Genomic DNA, 22,131 nt, shown 5'->3' with positions numbered 1-22,131 from the left:
AGCACTTTACAGGTAATGGGGACTCCCCTCCACCACCACCAATGTGCAGCATCCACCTGGATGATGCGACGGCAGCCATAGTGTGCCAGAACACTCACCACACATCAGCTATCAGTGAGGATGAGAGCAGAGTAATGTAGCCAATTCATAGATGGGGATTATTAGGAGGCCATGATTAGTAAGGGCCAATGGGAAATTTGGCCAGGTTGTTACACCCCTACACTTTTCGAGAAACACCCTGGGATTTTTTAATGACCAGAGAGTCAGGACCTTGGTTTTACGTCTCATCCGAAAGACGGCACCTGTTTACAGTATAGTGTCCCCATCACTACACTGGGGCATTAGGACCCACATGGACCACAGGGTGATCGCCCCCTGCTGGCCCCACTAACACCTCTTCCAGCAGAAACCTTAGTTTTTCCCAGGTGGTCTCCTATCCAGGTACTGACCAGGCTCACACCTGCTGAGCTTCAGTGGGTTGCCAATTGTGAGTTGCAGGGTGATATGGCTGCTGGCTTAAGACAAAAATAAAAACCTACACTGGGAATTTTGCTGTAATATAGGAAACTAGTTAAGGCAGACAGGATGAAGCTTTTTATGACAAATTTACAAGTTTTATTTATACGAAAGAAATTACAGCAGGTTTAACAAAACGCTCTGAAAGAAAACAAAGAAAAAATGTTACACAGACTAAGGCCTGGAGCTAACATCTACGGCCAATGGCCTAGCTTATACACAAATATTTGACCAGACTGTAGTGAGACAACACTAAACACTTAAAAATATTGGCACTGATTTTCCATTATTTTATTTAGACCAACAATAATTGTGGAATTAAAGCAACAGAAGACCTATTTAAAATCTTGAGAGCACACAACATGGACTCAATTTAAAGTATCAAAAACAGTATGTTGGAGAAACTGCATGTACATCTTTCTCACTCCTGATAATTCAGTATTTTCTCAAATATTTTTCTCCAGCAGAAGGCAAGTCCCTTGCAAAAGGCTTTGATGGACATGAGAATGCAAAGCCTAAATATGACCGGGCACTATGTTCAAATGCTAAAACGAGGGTAAACAAATTAATTCAGGTAGGTAGCTGCGTCAGCATGCGTAGGCTGCAAAGGAAAAAGTAATAGGTTTATTCCATGCTGAAAAAAAGAAGAAAGAAAACTTCAAGAAGGTTCTACGGCCGAAAAGTTGTTTTCTTTCTTCTTTTTTTCAGCATGGAATAAACCTATTACTTGTTCCTAAACAAATTAATGGTAAGGTTGAGATATTTTAAAAAAAAATCAATTTTCCTTTTATTACTAACAAAATGTATAGTAAGCGCAAGACATACTATATAGTTTACAAAATATCTCTTGGTAAATTGCTGTAGTTACTCAGAAAACATGTAACAAGCACACTACTTAAGATCATTTTTGTCTAAGCAGTCGCTTTTGTCTTCAGTCACTTGGAACATGTCTCGTACATCTGTCAAAACACAAAATGATACATCCCAGACATACAACAGAGTATGTTTAATCTTTGCACTCAGATATTCTTCATCACTACAAATTCTGTGTAACTTGGTTTAGTATTATCTACACAGTTCGGTACCAAGAAATGAGATGTTGCTGGATACAAGTTAGGGAAAAGGGTGCAGGTCTGTGGGTTTAAACTCGAACCCTCAAGCAAAAAGACTACTACTGTCTGCAGGATGAAATCAAACACCATGCTGAAACTTTTTACATTACAAAAGTTGTGCAAAATATCACAACCCGCTACAAAAAATTATAAACAGTAGCAATTGTAAAGAATTGCTTTATATACCTTTTCATTATAAAAAAAGCTTCTAAATATGTTACAGCATAAACTACAAATATACACACAATTAAGAGATAGATATCTTTTTTTTTCTTTTCTCAAAGAAAAAGGGTTATGCCATTTTTGAGACTGTACACTTAAACTGAATGAAGTCTGCAGGGTATCAGGGTGATGAGTGCATCTTGGGCCCCCTCCAGGTATTCAATCACGCTAACTATGGTTTCAAAGCTACCCAGCGTCCCACCCGCGACAGGGCTGACGTCTGCCAAGTTTAAGAACCAGGTCACCTGCCACTGGAGTTCCAAGAGGGTGGCATCGCCTTCTGTAACAGGCTGAGGAACACCGAGACCTTTTGCATCAGAACTCCTTTAAAATGAGAACTCAACCGAGACAAGAAGGGTGCTCCATTTACTTAAGGGATCATAATTTCTAAAGAAACCACGGGTAACAGGCAACGTAACGAAAAATGTTTACAGCACATCTGAAGCCGAAATTGATACTGCACGGCACTGCTCTTACTCTAGGCAAGACCAGTGACAGGAGAAGGTGGGTGTGTGACCCTGTTTCAGAAATGTTCCAACATACAATTGGAATTGATACAATAATTGAAAATATTTAGTATAACAAGACTGTTGCAATATAAACAAAAAAAAAAACAAATCTGCATTGATGGGAAATAAAATCCAGCCACCTTAAAATAATACACTTCTTCAGTACCACCTAAAACCAAGAATGGAAAGTCTTTGACAAAGACTACTTGTAATATTGTTTTCTACGAGTTCTGCCAAGGCACCTGCTAATGGTACAAGACCATTTTCAGTGTTGTGAATTGGAAGTTGATCCCTCTTAACCACTCCATCACATCTGAAATCTAAATGGCTAAAGTAGGCCACAAAACGTTTTGCGAAAAGCGCAAGATTTCAAATCCAACATCTGGGGGCTACAAAGGGGCAAGTGGTGAAAAAAATCTTTCGGCTCCTCCTCTAAAACAATGTGTCGTTTCAATATGAAATATTTATCTGGCCAGAACAGTGGAGCAGGATTTGGCTGCTGCTGCTCACTGCAGAAAGGTGTGTAGTACTTTTCTAGAAGTTTGCAGGAATGCCCAATGACCAGAATTTTGAACACCGAGAAGTGTCTGAAGTGATTGTGGTTTTTCTCTAGTACCAGTCAAAGCTGGGATTCATGCCACTGAGAAAAACTATGATAATACACTTCTTTATGCTTTAGGAAATCAATGTGAGCTTCTATAGCTCCTTGACTAGTGGCAGCAAACTGTGCTTCAAACTAACACAGAAACATTATGAGATATTTTCTCCTGCAAGATGGAGAAATATCTTGAGAATGCCATGTCATTGCTATTGGTCCATTCTCTGTACTTTAGAATAAGGAAAAGTGAAACTCCCCATCATATACATCGAAGTACCTACATTATGTCAGGTAAGTATTGTCAATGAACTGATGAAACTGGTATCTCAACAGAGGATTGTCAGACAATGAAAAATTAAATATATATATATGATAAAGAACAAAAGCATGGTTAAATAAAAGAAACAGTGTGAACAAATAGGAAGTATATTACAGGGAAGGGGTGTTAGACAATAAGCAAGTTCCAAAATAATATCGCAAATGTCTAAGAAAACAGCTTAATGACAGTTTTTTAAAAGCAAAAAAACAGTAGTGATTTCTCAAAACACATTTTATGGCTAAATCTAATCCAGAGCACTTTTTATGCTTATGGATTTCATTAACAATTACCAAGATGCACTGAAGATTTAAAATGCATAAAAAGAAAGCAATATTGCAAGACGAAGGTAAATGTTTAGGGACAATTCAACATGTACATATAGTTCAAGGGAGATCTAACTTGATACCCAAGTGTGTAAAACAAAAATAGTTTTCATCATTACATTTTTTAGCATACATGTATTTTATTCCAAATGCAATTAATGTGGATTCTCAAAGATGTCCCTTACTTGTCTAAAAGTTTGGCATTTTAAGCATTAAAATAAACTGCCTTGGCTGATACTGTAAAAATGCACAAAAGTAATTAGGACTGTACTGATATAAGAAGGGAATAAACAAGGTAATTAATAAATTCAGACTTCTTCAAAAAGATAAAAAATCAAAAATAAAACAAAACTAAACCTCTTGAGAAGGTAAACATACTCACAGATAATGGACACTACAGTGAATAAAAACTAGTTTTTAATATAAATTTGTTCTGGGCCATGAGAAAACTTATTCAAGTGCCTTGGTGCTAAGATGTACAGCCTTGATCAGAGGATTGTTGCCTATAACCTTCTAAAAATCTTCCTTGCTTTCCAAAGTTTTTAACTGAGATTCTTAAAAGCATGCTCAATTCTCACTGAGTCACAAACAGAAATTTTAACAATGTCAGCTATTTCAAGAAATAACCCAACAGTTAAAAAAATATCAGATCATAGGCAGAAATTCACCTCAATAGTCAACAATAGTTGTAATAAATTATTTTTAAAAGGCCTATCTAAAACACAAAACGTGTGGGGAAGAAGTTTTGCATTTCAAAGATCACAAATTACAAAAATATGATAACATTGCTTCTTTAAAAAAAATGGAGGCTCTTTTTGGAAAAGAGACTGGAATACAGTACATGTATACGAGATAGCTATTAAACTAGCTAGTTAAAAGTAGTGAAGCGAATACCTTATGATGTGTACATAAGCCTAGTGAAATGTGCTACGCAGATTCAACTCCTACTAACCAGGTGTCGTGCACCAGTAACTTTAAAGTAGCTCTATTCCATATTCAATAATTCTGGAAACTAGTGGACTTATCTAGAAAAAAACTGGGACAGGTTTACTGTCGCAGACAATTCCTAAATTTTCTAAAGTCCCTTCAGAAAAGGAATGCAGTTTGTTGCCCTCTCCCCAATTTAATCTTCTCCAAACACAGCGTGATGAACCTTTCTTCTTATGAAATCTAAAAAAAATATTACAGTGAAAAAGGTTAATTTGTACAAGGACAACAACAGGCAAAGAATATACAACGTAGGGAATTTAAAATACTAAATCCATATTTAAAAAAAAAAATCCTCGAGAATGTGTAAGGGGGTTAAAATAATGGCTCTCCAAGATGAATCTGATATCTTTCTTCACTTCGGTATGTGTAGTGAGTAGTGGAAGAGCACACAGGCTCCCCATAAGTGGCCTGACCTCCGTCAGCCCCAACCTGCATAAAACCTTGTCTGGACAATAGCGACAGCTACTGTGGAATACACAAGCCCCTTGACATGGAAGTACATATCATACTACAAGAAGGAAGAGGGGCTGAAAGAACAAAAGAAAAAACAGTCTTAAAGCTGTTCACTATTACAAACATAGTCCACCAGGTCGGTCACTCCCAAAAGGTCATCCTCGTCTTCATCTTGAGGGGGTACTTCCTGTCCAGCCATGCCATTGGGTGCCAGGATGGCGGAGGGGTTGGCAGCGGTACTGGACGCTGCAGGGGCACCACTGTTCTTGGGACCTGGATGGACGATTTGACTAGCAGCTGCACCAGGTTTTGTGATGAAGCCTTCCAGACCATTTCCTGGGCTCTGTCCATTGGTTGAAGGCAACTCCACCAGGTTGTAGTCCATCGGGCTTTCCTCTTTCCCTAAAGCTTCCCCGTCCTCCTCATCATCGCTGGTTATCCGGTTGGACTTCTTCAGCCCTCCCAGGCGCTGACCTTCCTCCTGCGTCAGCTCCTTCTCGGGTGCAGCCTCCTCCTTAGGCTCCTCGTCCTCCTCATCGGTCTCGATGCGGTTCAGCCTCTTGCGGACAGGCCGCTCCTCTTCCTCTTCAGAATCCTCTTCGTCGTCGTCCTCTTCCTCCGAGGTCTTCCGTCTCTTCAGCATCTGCCGCCGCCGGCGCCTCGAGTCCTCCTCTGAAGACTCTCCCCTTGTCTTCGTTCTCTTCTGCTTTTCCTTTTCCTCTTCCTCCTCATCCTCCTCTGAATCTTTGGTAAGGAAACTCCCTGAGAGATTTAAAAAGGCAAGAGAGATCAGTTAGACTGTGATCCTGGCTTTAAATCCTCAGAGCTGTTTGTGGACTCAGAAAAGTAGACAAAACGTCACTTTGCAGAATTTCTTTATCAGTGGAAGTTCAACACAGCTGCTACCCTCACACCATTACTGTATATGCAAAAATAAAATGGCAAAGAAATCAGCCTGAGGACAGACCGCCTCGACGTGCTCAGCGCTCCAATAGCGGAGAAGACGAGCGAAGCCTTCAGACACCATGGCTGACCTTCGCTGGAGCTGGAGAGCCGGCGGCGGTGGGACTTGTGTTTGTCCCGGTTGCCCCCTGCACGTGACCCCTCGCTCTCCGAGGTCTCGCAGTAATTCACCGGCTTCCTCTTGCTCCGGCGAGAGCGCCGCCGATGCAGGTCCAGGTCATCGTCGCTGTAATCGCTGGACCGCTCCGTCTCTGAACGCGCAGAGAGAGCACACCATTAATTGAAACCATTTCAGGGGGCACGCCTCCCTTTCTAAACAAGAAGGACAATCACAAATGACATTTTCCCTGCTCTGCAAAAATAACAGCATGAGGAATTTCAAAGCTCATTAATTTTCTGCAGGACAAGAAACGCACATTGTTTTTTGTACTTTCATTCACTGTAAGAGTACTTGATACTGTACGTGGTGTTAAATCTGCTTCAATAGGTCAGGATAAGGACCACTAAATGTCATATCTACACAATGACAAAGTGAACTTTCAGAAAAGTCATGTCAGATCTTGCACATTGTATATAATCTTTACATAAGGGGAAGACAACAATGACTCTCCTTATTGTATTCATCATTTTTATTCTTTTGATATACAGAAGCAAAGTCACTGAGATTTTCTTTTTCTTTTGAAATGAATTAACCTCCCTATAGAGCACTGCAATGAGAAATGATAGAGCAATATGCCTGGACACTACTCTCGTGTTACTGTGTCCCTCTCTCTCCCTGACCAGGCCCCTTACCCATTTCCTCCTCCTCCTCCTCAGTCTCCTCTTCGTCGTCGTCAGAGTATTCCCTGCGCCCTCGTCTCCGTCGTATGCGCTGGCTCTGTCTCTTGGTCTGTCTCTGGCGGGTCCGGCGAGTGCGGCGGCCGAGGTCGCTGTCCTCGTTGGAGGGGATGTCGCCATCGCTGTCCTCTGCCTCTTCGTCCGACACCACAAACTCCTCCTCTGTGCTGCTTGAACACACACATGACCTTCCTTAGCGATACACTGCACTGGGCAAATGAAGCGGGGTTTCATAGCAACAGGCTCAGTTAAGAAGTCTTTTGCAATGGAACTTTTTTCCTTTGTAACAATGTGGGAGTGGGAGGGGCCACGGCGAACACCGGTCAAAGTCAACGCCCTGTCTGAGGGGGCAGAGGTACTGGTGTGAGGCTAGGGAAAAACAGAAAGGAAAAAGAAAAAGGCACCGCTTTGCACAGAGACATGCTGGATTTGCCCTATCTAATAGGGCCCAGCCTGGAAAAGAGAGACCGCTTGGAGCAGCAGTTTCCAGAATGGACCGACTATTTAATTTGGGTCCAGTCTGGAAGAAAAGGGACCGCAAGGCCAAAAAAAAAAAGCTCAACGTGTCCCAGTGAGAGATACACTGCGGGACGGGAAACGAAAAGTTTAGCCTGCCCCGGTGGGAGATACGTGATGGGACAGGCGAAAAGAAAAAGAAAATGAAACGAAGGCTTGCGCGTGCGTCACAGTCCCCTCCGGGACAGTCGGTGGAAGGTTCTCCCCTTGCGGGGGCCTGCTCGTCCCTCCGGGGAGGTGCACAGTAAAGGAGGTGCTCAGTGTGTCTTAAAGAGCCCTCACAGCTGCAGCTCATCCTTAATCAGCCAGGGCAGCTGTGGTTGCTAAGGCAACACGTTGCCCTTTATCCAGGGCTCTGCCTCCACACTGAACATGCCCCGCATGGATTTGGACCTTCAAATCCAGAGCAGAACTCTGGCTTCCTCAAATGTATCGAATTGTAATTCATGTTAAGCGTTTGGCACAGCTTGCCTACAGCTGGTCCTGGAAAAACTGCGATTACATGATGTCTGAAGGGCTTCAGTACTGGGTCTCCCACCTGTCACTGACACGGAACTCTTCCTCGCTCTCATCCTCCTCCATGGTGCTATCACTGTCCAGATCGTTGAGGCGCCGGCGTTTCTTCCTCCGCGAGGCAGCAGCTCTTTGTGGACGGCGGTTCTCTTTGCCTTCCTCCTGGAGGATTGTGGAGATATCTTTCCCTCTGTGACCTGTGATGTTGGCCATGTCCTTCCCTCGGCCTGCTCCTATGAAGCCAGACAAAGACGCATTCACTACACAGGACCGGTCCATACATGAGCCAGACCTTCACTTCGTACATTTGGTATTTTCATCACAAGTCGAGAATCAAATGTGCTACACAATGCACAGCTCAAACTGCAGCTGTGCGCACTGTGTGAGCTTACCTCCTCCCTCTGCCTCTTTGATGTCTTCCTCAATGGCTTCATCTATCGCTTCATCAAACTCATCAAATCTAACGTCACAAAAGAGAGATGGCAGTTGAGAGAGAATCCTTCTCTACAATGCTTAACATTACTTTAAAACGAAGAGTAACATCCAGAAATCTCTTCTTATTCAATTCCAAGTTCAAATGAAGCTGATACATCTTTCAGTTAACTGTACCATGTGTACAATGAGGCCCAGTCACAATAATTCCACTCAGCACCACCTCAAACATCTGAGCTTGGTCTCTGTCTCCCCAGCCAACAAGACAGGAAAGCCCCTCTTATTGGTACCTGTAACTGATAGACTTCCGTGTTCTAGTTGACCTCCTTTCCAAGGTTTTGGATTTTCTTGATTCTTTTTTCTTTTCCTCAGTCCCTTCTTCTACCTCTGGTTCCTAAAAAGAACAGAAGCGCTTTGGTCAGATGTGAAGTCTGATTGTTAGTTAGCAGTCATCCATGTGTAGATCACACTTTCTTATTGACAGTAACCTAAGGACCCCAACTGGACATACTTTTAACAAATCATTCCTATATTCCTTGGATTTAAAAAAAATAAATAGGACATGAAGGAAAATTCAGATTCTACTATTCCTTAATACTTCTGATGATGTCAGAATTAAGCATTTTGGAGTAAAGTATGTAAACATAAAAGACAAAAACAGAGCATTACATAACTAAAAGTCGATTTACAGCTTTATGGTGCTAACAGCTTAAACAAGCAAATAAACACGTGAAGAAATAAATAAACCCTTGAAAGCAAATGTTTTCATTAATTAATCAAATAATGTCAATACACCTGGGATAAACATGGGTTATGGGCACATTTCAAAAATTAGGCAAATGCCACAATTCGCAAATGACTATGTATGAATGATTTTCGGTCATCTGATTTTTTAGATTAGTCCAAGCTAAAAAGCCCTTGTTTTTAATGACAAGGCCATGTATGAGTCACAAAGTGAGGCAAGATCATTACTGATGTTGCCTAGGAGAATCAATTTTAACATGTATTTCAGTACTGGACCAAAATAAAAAGTAGCTGTGATAAAGATAAAGTAAGGCTCAGCCTTCATTTTGTAATGTGCTCATATAAAATAAATACTGGGGAAAAGGTGTATTAAATAAGATTAAACAAAGCATGACATGTTTAAGTAATGTTTTCATTGCCCCATAGTTTACTAGTTTAGTTCAAATCACACAGCTCAAGAACAGTTCAAATGTGTATTCAGTGTGCAAAAGAAAATCTCACAATATCTATTGTGAGATTAACTTGTCTGGGTATGACTGCTCTAGGTAAAGGTAATAAAGCAATGAAAACAATACTAAAGCAAAAACAATGAAATACTACGGTGGTGAACACAATACCTCACAATCATTCTATAAAAATCTGCAATTTTGCTAACCGTCAGCAGTTTGAAAAGCATTAAGCTCTACTGATTTTGAATATGTTAACAAGTGTCAACATTTATTTTTAGACTACAGATGACTTTTTTTAATCAATGTACAATAAATAACTTATTCTAGATTTCCATATTTTCATTTTCAGCTTTAGTATTGCAAAATAAAATCACTATTCTATAAAAAATACATTCCATTCAATGAAGACAATAAAAACGAAAAAGTAAACAGAAATATGCAGACTAAAAGCAGATAGAAATCTAATGTTAAATTTCAATCCCCCTTAGAGATCAAAGTCAAAGAATTCAGTCTGTAAAATGGTACAATTTGATTCCAAAGTTAAATCTCTACTGACCTTCGTTGTGTCTGGGCTAAAAACTTTAGCGCCATTAGAATCCAAGTCCGTACTACTTACGGGAGCAGGGATGATGTTTTCAACGCTGATCCCAACATACACCAAGCGTTCTCGCCTGTCGAGATGGCGAGAAGAAAAGGAGAAAAGCACTTAGAGTAAGAAAAACAGAAGACTTTCCATTTTAGGAGACAATTTATTTGGTCAGGCTCTGGTGGGAACAGAAGCGACTTCACCTTCTTTCTGCACGTTCTTTCTTTTTCAAAACTACGTCCAAATTCTGCAGTTGCTCCTCCAGTTTCTCGCACAGAAGTTTCTGCAAGACAGCCAGTGAATGAGAGATTATGTTCTCTTCGTGACGCCCTTCACTTGGAAATTGAAGCCGCGCTTTCTTACATTTTGAAATTCGGCGGGAGAGCCCTTTGTTTTCCATCCCTCCCCTACGCCTGCAGGGTGACCGCCCTGGCCCTCCCAAATCCCCAATCTCCGACCCCCATCACATACAGGGAAAAAAAAACAGACTACTCCTCAAATGCGTTAATGATCATCTTCACAACATCCACTGTCGGAAAGGAAAGTCTCTTTCCATCAAACCTACGTGCTGACAAGGTGGACAGAACCACTCTCCGTCTGGAATGACCATCAGTGGGGGCCGCAGGCAGGCTGTATGGTAGCCACTGTCACAGGAGTCACACAGGAGGATCTGCAAGGGGGGCAACAAAGCAAAAGAACCGGTCTGTGGACAGAAGCGGTAAGGTGGAATACGGTACAACCTGAGACTAGCTGTCTTAGTGTGACAAAAGGGATTTAAACCATGATAAAAGACACCCAGTTAATGAATTGATGGCTCTTTATTTACTAGGCACTATTTAAAAACTACTTTCCATCAACCTCTGACTGGATCCTAATGTTTTTGCACAAAGCTCTCAAGGAGAGCTTCTCATATCTGGCCCCTCAGGTCTCCAACGTACCGAGCAGGTTTGATCTTTTCAAATCGTTGAGATATGTGTGGAGAGGGGTTACACTGGTACAATTAATCCATCAGTAAATTGGTACAACTCTTTTCCCAGTGTTTATACTGAATCTGCAAAGGGGCAATTTGAGATCTCCACCCCCTACCCCAGGACAGGCCACAGGAATCAACATCCGAAATCTCGCATGATTTGCTCACCAGTTCAGGGTGGTTGGACAGGCCGCAGTGTTTACAGGGATCATCGTTGGGAGTTGGCTCCTCCTCGGAGTCCGACTCGTGTCTGTCCTTGTCTTTCTCCACCTTGTAGTCTTCGTCACTGTCGTCCTCCTCGCTTTCCTCCTCCTCCTCGCTCGAGCCCTTCGCTTTACGCCACCGCGAGCGGGTGTTTGTCCAGCGGGTCCGCCGGTGCCGCCGCCTGCCCTGAAATGGACACGCACGCAGCCTGGCTCATTGCTGAAGGAAAAGACCTAAGGCCTTAAGACACCAATGAAACAACTGGCATGGGAATCACAACTCTGTGACTGTAACGTTACGATTTTAGAGAAGAAAAGCCAACAGATCAATTACAAGACTTTAAAACTACCATTTGCAACCCTAATCAGTAAGTAAGCAGCATATCTAGCAGAAACATCTGAAAGGCAAAGGACATTCAGAGTCCATCTATGGCTCGGGGCCTCTGTTCAAGGAGCACAATTACTCGTTCCCCATGTATTCTCAAACATTTACTGGATTCCCATGATATTTACATTGTGAATTAGCCTTTTGGAAAGGACATTACTAAAAGCTTTGTAAAGTATTCTACTGACAACTACAACAATTATTGTCATGGCTTCTAGTTCATAAATGTGTGAAATATTTAACTAGCATGTTTATTTCTTCTGCTTCTTCCATTAATGTTCTTATGTTATATAACATATTAACAGCTTTTAAAAGTTTTACTTTATCACTTAAAATGCTCTCCCTTATGAACATTAGAGTAATGTTCATTTCTCTGTGATTCTAATTTAATTTCTCACCTTCACCTGAAGCTCAGTATACTCTATTACTGTCTCCGTGTCTTGTCCTCTTTTGCAGTCTGTATTGAACGCTTTATTACTTCTGTTTTTCTATTTCTTTGTTTAACCATTCGACCCTCATTTTCTAGACTTGTCTGAGGGATTAATTTCTTTCAAGCGTATAACAATATCTTTTGGAAGTTTAAACATCCTACTTCACGCTCCTGACTCCCATCTTTTCTAAAGCTGTTGCTGTAAGCTCTCCCTCACTCTATCATAGTCTCCTTTACTGAAGCTACAAATCCTTCTTTTAAAGATTTAAAATGTAAATAATATTGATTCTAGATTTTGAATCTGGGTTTCAATTTTCCCATTAAAGGGTTTCAGCAGAGCACAAGAGACTTTTTTACTGTGTTGCTAATATGAAATAGATAATATGCCATAGAAAATAAGCATTGCTGAAGTACCTTGGTGGGTCTGGTTTGGGCCTCTGAATCAGTCTTTCTTGATCCCTCTTTTGCTTTCCTTTGGGGGGCTGGCTTCTCTTCATCCTCATTATCCTCCTCCCCCTCCTCGTCTGCTGCTGCCTGCTTCTTTTCCAGCTTCTTGTCGCGGATTTCAGCCACCTTGGCTGTTGGCCTGCAAATCCTTGGTGACCTCCTCAGAGACCTCCCATCTGTCACCTCAGTCTCACAGTCCGGCCTCTTCTCCTCCACCTGAATCACGGTCTTCCTCTTGTGTGCAGGGATCCTGATCTTCAACCTGATCCCTCCTTTCTGGATCTCTGATGATGCCTCATTGCATTTTTCATCCTTTGCTTCCTTTTCATTTTCATTAAGCGTTTCAGTTTTCTTCCCCACTTCCTGCTTGCTGTCATCAGAACTGACAGCTGCCTGTTGGTCTGCTCCTGCTGTTTGGGTCTCACTCTTTTCAGACTTTTCCTTTTCCGTGTTGTCCTCAGCCTCTTCAGTTGGTGTTGACTTCTCCTCTTGTGGAGTTACAGTGATTACAGAGGTTTCCTCCAGACCACTTGCTTCCTGCTTCTTTTCATCCCCAGCATTACCAACGGTTGCTGACTCTGCCTTCTCAGCACAAGACGTATCATTTTCTTTCTTCGTGTCTGCCTCCTCCCTCTCAGAAATGTCACATTCCATCGGAGTAACCAAGGAATCTTTCTTGGATTTCTCACTGTCCTTGTCCAAATTCTCATCATTCATGTCCTTCTGTCCTTCCTGAGGTTCCTTAGGTTTCTCCGTCATCTCTGGTTTGTTCACAGGACCTTCGGATGCTTCCATTGGCTCCTCTTTGGATTCTTCTTGATGGGAAAAAGCTTTGGGTGAAGGAGATGCCTCTGCTTGTTTTGGAGAAGTCTCCTTCTTTTCTTCCAGGACAGCAGCAGAAGCAGGGTCAGTAGTAGGAGTAGCATCAGTGGAATCACTTACATTTACCTCGGGTCCTTTATTTTCCTTCACTTGTTTGGCATCTTCGACTTTCTCAGTCTTCGCTGCATTCTCTTGTTCAGAAGCATTTTCCTGTTCTTTATGTGGACTTGTGATTGCCTTATGACTGGACTCTGCTAACCCATTCTCTTGTTTTTTTATGGAGACATCAGGCAAGGCTTCTCCCTTCTTAGCTTGCTCACTCTGCAAAGATACTTTCTCCTCTGATGAAACCCCTGTGTTCGCTGGCTCCTCTTGATTTTGGTGGTGGTTCACGTCTCCTGAACTTTGAACCTCTCCATTCACCAGTTCCTTCCCTTCCTTCTCTACAGCGCAGAAAACTGGTGGCTTAGATTCCTCGTCAGTTTTCCCTTCCTCCTTAAGAAGTTCTTTGGTTGGGGTGATGGACGGGTTACGGACAATCTTACTTCCATTGTCAAAGTCCTCCGTCAGTTTGAGCTCCCTCTTCTTCAGTGGAATCTTGGCCTGCTGGTCATTCTTCAGTGCTCTCTCCAATTCCTCCGGAGACTTTTCTTTAACCTCCTCGGGAAGTTCAATTTTTACAAGGACTTCTGGCACCGAGGCCACCGTGTTCTGACCAGAGCTCTGGGCATCTTTAGGGTCTTTTGGATCTTCTTTGATAAGGGTGGCGATATTTCTGTTCTTATCGGTCACAGGTCTTTCTATTACTTTATTGGCTTTGTTTATTAACTCCTTCTTCTCGGTAGTTTCCTTGCTTTCATTTGATTCCTGTTTGACTTGCTTCACTTCCACATTCAAGTCAGATTTTTGCTCTCCCTTTTCTGACAAAGCGGGTGCCTTCTCCTCTTTTACACTTTTGGAACAAGCAGGAACAAGTGTCTCCTTTGCAGATTTGCTTTCCTGGTCCTTCGAAACCTCATCTGTTTTGTCAGCTTTTATGTCAGAGGATTCACCTATAGAGAGAGATTTGGTAATCTCACACAATAGCATATGAGAACTGTATTAATCCCTGAAGTATTGTGACCTCAACTTCAAGGTAACGTGTTATTTTAAAGAGTTCTCTGAGCATTCTTTCAAAATCAAATATTTGCTTTGATCACAAAGGCTTACTAAAATATTGTGCTTTTCTCCTGTAACAACCATGGACAAACAATATCTCTTTCCCCTACAGAAACAATACTTATGCACTGCAGTTTCAATTGAGCCGAGCCTTCCCACTACACTTCCAAGTCTTTGCTCAGTCTGTGCTCACTCCTCATAGTAACAGATGATGCCAGTACCTGGTGGCGGGATCTCTCCACCCTCCTTCTTGTTCTCTTCATCCTCTGGGCCGGGGCTAGTACTGGAGGAGCCCTCCAGCTGCTCAGGTTTTGTCAGCAGCGATGGGTCAATCTGAGCCTTCAGCAGCTCTAGTGTCTCCGCCAGGTCATTCCGAGATCTGAGGTGGACAAGAAGTAATTGTATAATGAAAAACCTGGGTAAAAAAGTCCAGCCTGGGACACAAGCATTATCAAGCTGTCCACTTCTCACTGTAATTTCAGATCCTGAACAAAACCATATTGCTATCGCCCAGTAGCAAGACACCTCTTCATGATAACATTAAGTCCTGCAAGCACACATAAGACACAACAGTTAAAGAGTCCACCACATACCCATCTACTCCATCCAAACCCAGCCTTGGGCAAGAGGGTTTGGGACCATTAGACTGGATGGACTGTCCCAGAAAGCAGATACATACATGAGAGAAACAAAAAGAGCCCTGTAGATTTACCCCTCTCTAGGTGCAAGCCTAGATAAATGCACCCCCATCCCAGGAAATCCCTGCCACAGATCCTCACCGGACTATGCACTTCCACGAAGAACCATCCTGGTCATCCTGCTCTTCAACATAGACCCGCACATTGTGGTCCTGGTCCAGCTGGAACCAGTACATCAAGCCATCTTTGTCACGACCAATTGGCTGCAGGCGCATCGCGTCAGGGTCTTCCTCATTGACCACATTTTTGAACTTGATATTGTCATCAAACTGGCATTCGCACAGGTACTAGAAAAAGAGAGGAATACTGAATATCTGTCCTTGAGGGAATTGTTCCAGCATCATAGCCACTGTTGCATAATCGATTAAAAAACTTGATGAGATCTCTCAACACATTAAAAAAAAAGCTTTACTAGCACCTGCACCCCAAGAGTAGCACGAAATCAGGACACTTGATAAATTGTGATTTAGAAACAACATAAGTCCACAACTTCACAGTGAAACACTAACATGTGAAAAATATACAGATATAGAGCAGTATTATCTAAAAGGTCTGGAGTTTGGTGGAATTGGAACTGGAGTTTGGTGTAATTTTAGGAAAGTGCAAGAGAAGGGACCCTGGTCTTACCTTGAGGATCCCCGTCTTGCACTCCACAGTCATCTCCTGGTATCCTTTCTTCTCCAGCTCCCAGGCCCAGGTGCTGTTGAACTCCTGACACATCTGAGGGATGCGGAAAGAAATCACAGGCAACATGACACAGAACAAGATTTTCTACATTTTTACAGTTACAGAAAGTAACAGCTTGCAGTGATGTTTCACACAAAATATATTATCATAAGCCAAGTATACAATCTAAGTATATAGGGCAGGTAATTTAATTACACATAAAATCTACAGTGCCAGTATCATGACACTGCTATTCATAAACCCAAAAGAGACCCATGAGAAACGTATTGGAACTCCTAATAAAGCAATGGGGGACAGAATGAGAGAAGGGATCAGTAAAGGATGGTAACTGGATGGTGAACTGAGGCTTTGACCCAGGTCCAATACCATTACCGCGACTCTGCTTTCTGTTTCCTGATTTCAGAAGCAGAGAGATGTGACTCAACAACCTTGCCTCCCGCAGCTCGACCTCCTTACCTTGATTAGATATTTCTCCCATCTCTCTGCCGACACAGACTTGCCAATTTTCCTCATTAACTTCAAGTGGAGCTCCACCAAGGGCTTGGGAACTGAGGGGGGAGGAACAAAAGGAAAGCTGTGTTCATTCATATAACCCCTTTCACAGCCTAACCTTAGCTGAGATTGAACAGGATCGGTCTTCATGTGATCTCAATCTTAACTATCACTGTAGCTCATCAAGCTCATAGAAATCTCACAGAAAAAAAAAGTTAAACTGAACTTGATTTCACCAGACGAGTCCCCCAAAGGAACAGTTTATACACAGGAAAAGGAAACATTCTGTCATATTTGTTTCATTCTAATTCCAGCACGAGTTTGTTTACCCCATCAATAATCCAAATTTCTTCACCTAACAGGTCTCCTAGCTTTAATGCAATCAACAAATAAACAATTTTTCTTTTTCTTGAGCATTTTTATGGATTTTATGAGATCCACATATCAGAATAACACGCTTACTGATAAATGACTCTGTCGGTATGAACAGGGTATATGATGTGACTGTGAGCCAGTGACTGCAGTGTACAGGGCATGGTGGCTTTAACCACAGGGACAGCTCTCTGGTTAGCTCCTGAAGCAGCATACCCAAGACTACCCACAGGAAGGCTCAGCTCTAGCGGAAAACCAACCAAGTTGTAGCGGAAAAGACAACCAGTGCCCAGCAGCTGGGTTGACACAAGCGTAAGAGAATCATTTCCAGAAAACCTATGATTCTGCTTTAAACTCCTGAGTAACAACATCAGTAACAAGCTCCTACTCACTTACTGACTGCTATTTTTCCACACGGGAAGACAAATGATGTAAACCATTAAAATTAAACGTGGTTGTCTCCCAAGAGGCTGAACTGTGAGCGTTGAATGAATTTCAAGATCACAGGTTCAAGACGGGGTCACATCACTGTCTGACTGGGACCCCCAGGCAGTGGCGCACTGGGGGTAGGGAGGGGTCAGCCAGGCAGGGCTCGCCTCCTTCAGAGACACATTGACCCCGGCAACCTCCCGGGTACTCGTAGACATGCGGTGCGTTCACACCTCCACCCCAGTTGGCGGTGAACCTCTTGTACGAGGCTCTGCAGTCTGTGACATGCTGAAAGACAAGTGGCTCATCATGGGAGTCTGCCTACAATTCCTCATTTGCAGCTGTGTGGGGGTCATGGGGTTCATAACTGCGCACCCAGATGTGACTAACGTCAGATCAGGTTGGTAGAACACAAATAACTAGCAGTTCTAAACCGAATTAAAAAAGAATTAGCTTGTGCTGCTCATCCACTGGACAAAGCCTAGTGCCCTATTGCAGCACCCTGAACACATTCTGCCTGTTCCTCTATTAACCTGTTGCAATGTAACCCACTGCAGTGGGTATTCTCTGAGGCTCTGCATTATGCAATTTTTTTTACCAGCTCAGGAAGTATGCAATTAATTTCTGAAATTCTCACATCTCAGACAGAACAACAAGAATCAGTGTCTTGTGGATACTGCCAAGCCCTTCTGAGTGCATGAACCAACTGACTTAGCGTGCCTATGTGAGAATTTGTAAGTCACATATTCAGAATAATAAATTCTCAAATATTCACAATTTAAAACTAGAAATCTTCACACAGAGTAATTCACAAGTTAAACTGAAATCCTCAAAGAGGCAGAGATGTTTTCTGTATGCTTTAACCCTATGAAATCTGTCCTTTTTGTATCCTGACTTTGTCCTGACTTAAAAGCAATCACTCTCCAAATGCTTTGTGGACAATGTTTCTCATTTTTTTCTGTATCATCTCCTTAGCGCACTATTTTTTTTTATTTTAAACTAATCTCACTGGATAAGCATCACAATTGCATGAGCAGAAAGAACTGGGTGGAAAACAGCAATGTCTTGAAAGAATTCTGCTCCACTATTCAGCTATATTAAAGGCTTTTAAAAGAAACATTCTAGGAAAACACAATATACGCTTAAGGAGTACTATTTTAGTTTTGTACAGTGAGGTGTAAATAGTGAAAGAACTTTAAAAGTGCAATTTCAAAATCTAACACCAACATGAAGTGGTACACAGACTCCAGTTTTAACTACAAACACCACTTATCACCGATATAAAAAGCTGAAATGCAGAATGTCTTCTATGGTGCTTTACCATTAAGAAAAGATTACTTCAACATAAAAGTATCAAAAATCTGGAAAGAGGATTGAGTACATAAGTGTTAAATATTTTTCAAATATATTAACTACATTACAGACTTTTTAAAACACTGAACAGGTGTTTTCAATGTTATGACCAACTCATGACTTATAGGCAGTAGAGATAAAATGGACTCAAAGTCCTCATTATGAGACCTCCCCAATGATTTACAAAATACTGTCAGTATGATAAAAATAAAACTCCATACAATGCAATGCCAATATATATCCCGCCTGAACTTTTTTGCTTTGATATAACACATTTTTTACAAACCTATATAAATGTAAAAAGTTATTAATCGCACACAATTAAATAAAACAAGAAATAATCTAATAATCTAACATCCAAACATATAGATTAAGTAAAGGAATTTATAATGTGAATTGGCTATCCAACAGTTTGTTTTCATTTAAATGCTTGAATCAAAATTTGACGTCCATAACAGAAACCCCCACAGACAACTTTGTCGAAATCAAAATGAATCGATTATTATAAGGGAACCGTTAATGACAAACACAGGATTTGCATTTATCCGACTTGATAGAAACCGTTTATCGTTTAGTGTCAGATAATTAAACCTGAAATTTGTATATTAATTCACCTGCTACAAACACGTGCTCCTGGGGTTGTCTCGCGGCGTGCTAATATTTACCGCGACGTCATTTGTTTTGACACATTAGAAAAAAGAAAATCAATGCAAACGCAAAGAAAGGTCATTAACAGCACGGATTATTAAAAGCCATTCTGTATGATATAGGGATATTGTGAAAAATCGTGGACGCAGGTATTTGGGTGTCTTTAATTTTAATTGCCTCAGAAATATCACGGTCGTAATCAACAAATGATTCAACCATGTGAACACAAAAATGAATCAATACATCTTGTCCCTCGATTCTTTAAACATGTTTCTGACAGTAAAACACAAGCCCATTCCGCCTAAGTACCGTTTGAATGGTGTGAATATGATCAGATCACAAACGGAGAGACTCCATTCAGCAGGAAGTTTAGCATCGCTTGTGTGCGCCTGCGCAGTCTTGACAGTGAACCACTATCTGCCAAAAAATATCATTAAACTGTAAATATCGTCGGCGCATTTCGAGTGCAATGAAACACTCCGGTCCCCATATAGGAACTTAACGGAAGCACAATCGCTATATTACCACGAATAGTATAATTCACCCCTCATTGTAGCCAACATTATCTTTACTATTGTGCAAAATAAAGTACTATTTACTCCATGAGAAGGCAAATCAAGTCAAGATGGAAAATAACCCCCGAGACACTCCAAAACGCCACTAGCAAGCACATTCCTCTTCTCTCGGGCAGAAAAACTATTTGCAAAGCTCAAATCATCTTTCTGCATTGACCGGTGGCTACAACCCCCATCGTAAAAGTCAATAAGCCAGAGAAAAATGAAGTTGAACGTCACTTAATCACACAATAACAGTGCTCCCAAAGATCTGCACCACCAACACAAGCAAAGATGATGGAGACCCTTTTTTTTTAACTACATCGCTGCCTCTGCACTTTAAAACCTCCTACCTGTCGAGGTCTCCTTTAGTGCTCGCTCCAGTTGTGGGAAAGTCAGCTCTGGCAGGTCCAGCAGAGGTCCATACCGCTCCAGAAAAGAGCAAACTACGGCGAAGCTGGGACACAAACCGGGGCAAGATTCCACCGCCGCCGCCGCCGAAGCAGCCATTTTTTCCAATGGGGGTGCAGGAGACTGGGCTCGGAGGACCGACGGCTGCCCACAATCCACCGCGCCAGAACGATGGCTGCGCTCAGACACGCAGATACACGGAAGTCTGCTCGGAGTTTGCACAGCTCCCGCAGCAAACCGGGACCTGTACGGCTGCGTAAACACAGCCGGATTGAGACGTCACTGGGTCACGCTTCCACAAAACTGAACGGTCCGCAGTAGCAGCAGCCGCGGATTCAAAACAACAGAGGAGTGGCGATTTAACAAAGACGTGTGCAGGTACCCGTGTATAATCCTCACTCCCCCTGAGAGCGCCGCCTAGCCAGGGGGTGTGAAACTCCAGCGAGCCCCCCCCGCTATTAATATGCGTGTGAATTCCGTGTGACAGCCAATTTATGAAATACTGTCCCAAATTATACCTACAAGGAGATTATCACATGCCTTGCTGTTAATGCACCGGTTTGATGCAGATTAATCACCTGTGCAAAATATATTGTCAATGAATGTACACGATTTAAAGAATGTAAAGTGCACCTCGGTTTAATAATGACAAAATAAATGGGTGCTGTCGGATCCCCTTTGTGTTTCAGGAACTTCAAACTCTGCCTTAACTCTGCAATGAGTATAAATGGTCTTTGCAGTAAATTAATTAGATGAACGTTATGTTTGTCTTGTCCTGCAAACTTGAATTTGTCGGCAAGTGGTCTTGTAATATGAGTGACACAAATGAATCTTCCAGTGTCATTTCCAACACATGAGCATTTGATGGAAACTACGAGAATAAATCTAGATAACATTAGTCTACACATCACTGTGGTATGAAAAGGCCGTGTACTGAGACCCACCACGAGTGTTCGAGATTTAAGTTTATTGTCGTATTGAGTACTGTAGCGCCCTCGCCTGGCGTTGCGGCCGAAGAGCGCCCGGCTGGGGTGCACGGCGAGGGGCAGGGAGTATTGGTGGTCAGGGCGGGGACTAGGAGAGCCACTGGCCAGTGCTGCTGACCAGTCGTGGAACAGGTGTACACAGTCGCAAGATCGCCCGGACTCATGTCGTTTCCCTGGTTTTGTCCCCCTTTTATACATGTACCCAATTACCATCCTATACCTGTGTAACTGGACCCGAATTGACCCCAGTGTGTTGCAGACTTGTCTCTTTCTCTCCCTTTGTTGTGGCGATTAATAAAGCGCCGTGTTCTCAGTTAAGAAGAGCCGGACTTCCTGCGTCTGTCCTCGCCGACGCCGTCGCGTTACATTGGTGTCAGCAGCGGGACGGAGGGTCCTGGCACGGACGGAGCCTGCCTTGCGTGTGCAGCCTGGAGGGACGGGTCGGGCTCGGCTGTGTAGGGCCTCGCGGGGCGCTTTAGCCAAACGCACGCATGGCGGCCTGAGAGCAGCGCCTGGGGGCGGGACAACGGGACTGTATATAGTGGGGCGGAGGCTGGGAGACAGCCTCATCCCTTCGTGTGTGTTAGTGTTGGTGTAGGTGCAGTATTGTATTGTGTGCGTGTTCCCGGTTCCGGGTATTAAATTTATTGTTCAACCCCATTCCTAACACCTCTTCCAGCAACAACCTTATTTTTTTCCCCAGGAGGTCTCCCATCCAGGTACTGACCAGGCTCACACCTGCTGAGCTTCAGAAGGTTGCCAGTTGGGAGTTGCAGATTGATATGGCTGCTGGTGTCAGCGTAACATTAGCGTTACGGTCTCAAAAGGAAACGCACGGTTTTATGGATGGCTATGGGACTATTTTTGGAAGATGAGGCAAAGTCGACATCTCTTCGTTTTTAACATAGGAATCACCCTGGGGTTGGAATTTAACCACTTACTCGGAAGGAGGTGTGCTGGGTCAGCCTGCTGAGCCAAAAGAAGTAGAGATGTTTGTCAGCAGC

The 22,131-nt window shown here is 42.6% G+C and overlaps 1 protein-coding gene across 2 annotated transcripts; it reads right to left on the bottom strand.

Moving 5' to 3' along the window:
• Positions 1 to 592: 592 nt before the first annotated feature.
• Positions 593 to 20,508, bottom strand: rsf1a (remodeling and spacing factor 1a). 2 transcript variants are annotated; one of them, XM_015341559.2, is made up of 16 exons: positions 20,084 to 20,508; positions 16,339 to 16,430; positions 15,823 to 15,915; positions 15,277 to 15,482; positions 14,719 to 14,876; positions 12,485 to 14,391; positions 11,221 to 11,442; positions 10,648 to 10,752; positions 10,286 to 10,365; positions 10,053 to 10,167; positions 8,594 to 8,697; positions 8,264 to 8,331; positions 7,897 to 8,104; positions 6,798 to 7,009; positions 6,077 to 6,256; positions 593 to 5,804 (listed from the first exon to the last, which is right to left on the bottom strand). In XM_015341559.2, the coding sequence occupies exons 1-16, from the start codon at positions 20,238 to 20,240 to the stop codon at positions 5,143 to 5,145; spliced, it is 4,569 nt and encodes a 1,522-aa protein (XP_015197045.2). In that variant the 5' UTR covers positions 20,241 to 20,508; the 3' UTR covers positions 593 to 5,142. The 2 variants fall into 2 exon arrangements, with proteins under 2 accessions (XP_015197045.2, XP_015197046.2); XM_015341560.2 differs by having other exon boundaries at positions 10,113 to 10,167.
• Between the last annotated feature and the right edge of the window lie 1,623 nt (positions 20,509 to 22,131).

The sequence above is a fragment of the Lepisosteus oculatus genome, chromosome 5 (assembly GCF_040954835.1).
Source record: "Lepisosteus oculatus isolate fLepOcu1 chromosome 5, fLepOcu1.hap2, whole genome shotgun sequence".
Taxonomy (NCBI): Eukaryota; Metazoa; Chordata; class Actinopteri; order Semionotiformes; family Lepisosteidae; genus Lepisosteus; species Lepisosteus oculatus.
This window is presented reverse-complemented; position numbering and strand designations above follow the sequence as displayed.

Coding starts and splice junctions, on each gene's coding strand:
- rsf1a (XM_015341559.2), bottom strand. CDS start 20,240: ATGGCTGCTTCGGCGGCGGCGGCGGTGGAATCTTGCCCCGGTTTGTGT. Junction 15,916..16,338: donor GGGAGAAATATCTAATCAAG/GTAAGGAGGTCG, acceptor CGCATCCCTCAG/ATGTGTCAGGAGTTCAACAG. Junction 6,257..6,797: donor GGAGGAGGAGGAGGAAATGG/GTAAGGGGCCTG, acceptor CTGCGCGTTCAG/AGACGGAGCGGTCCAGCGAT.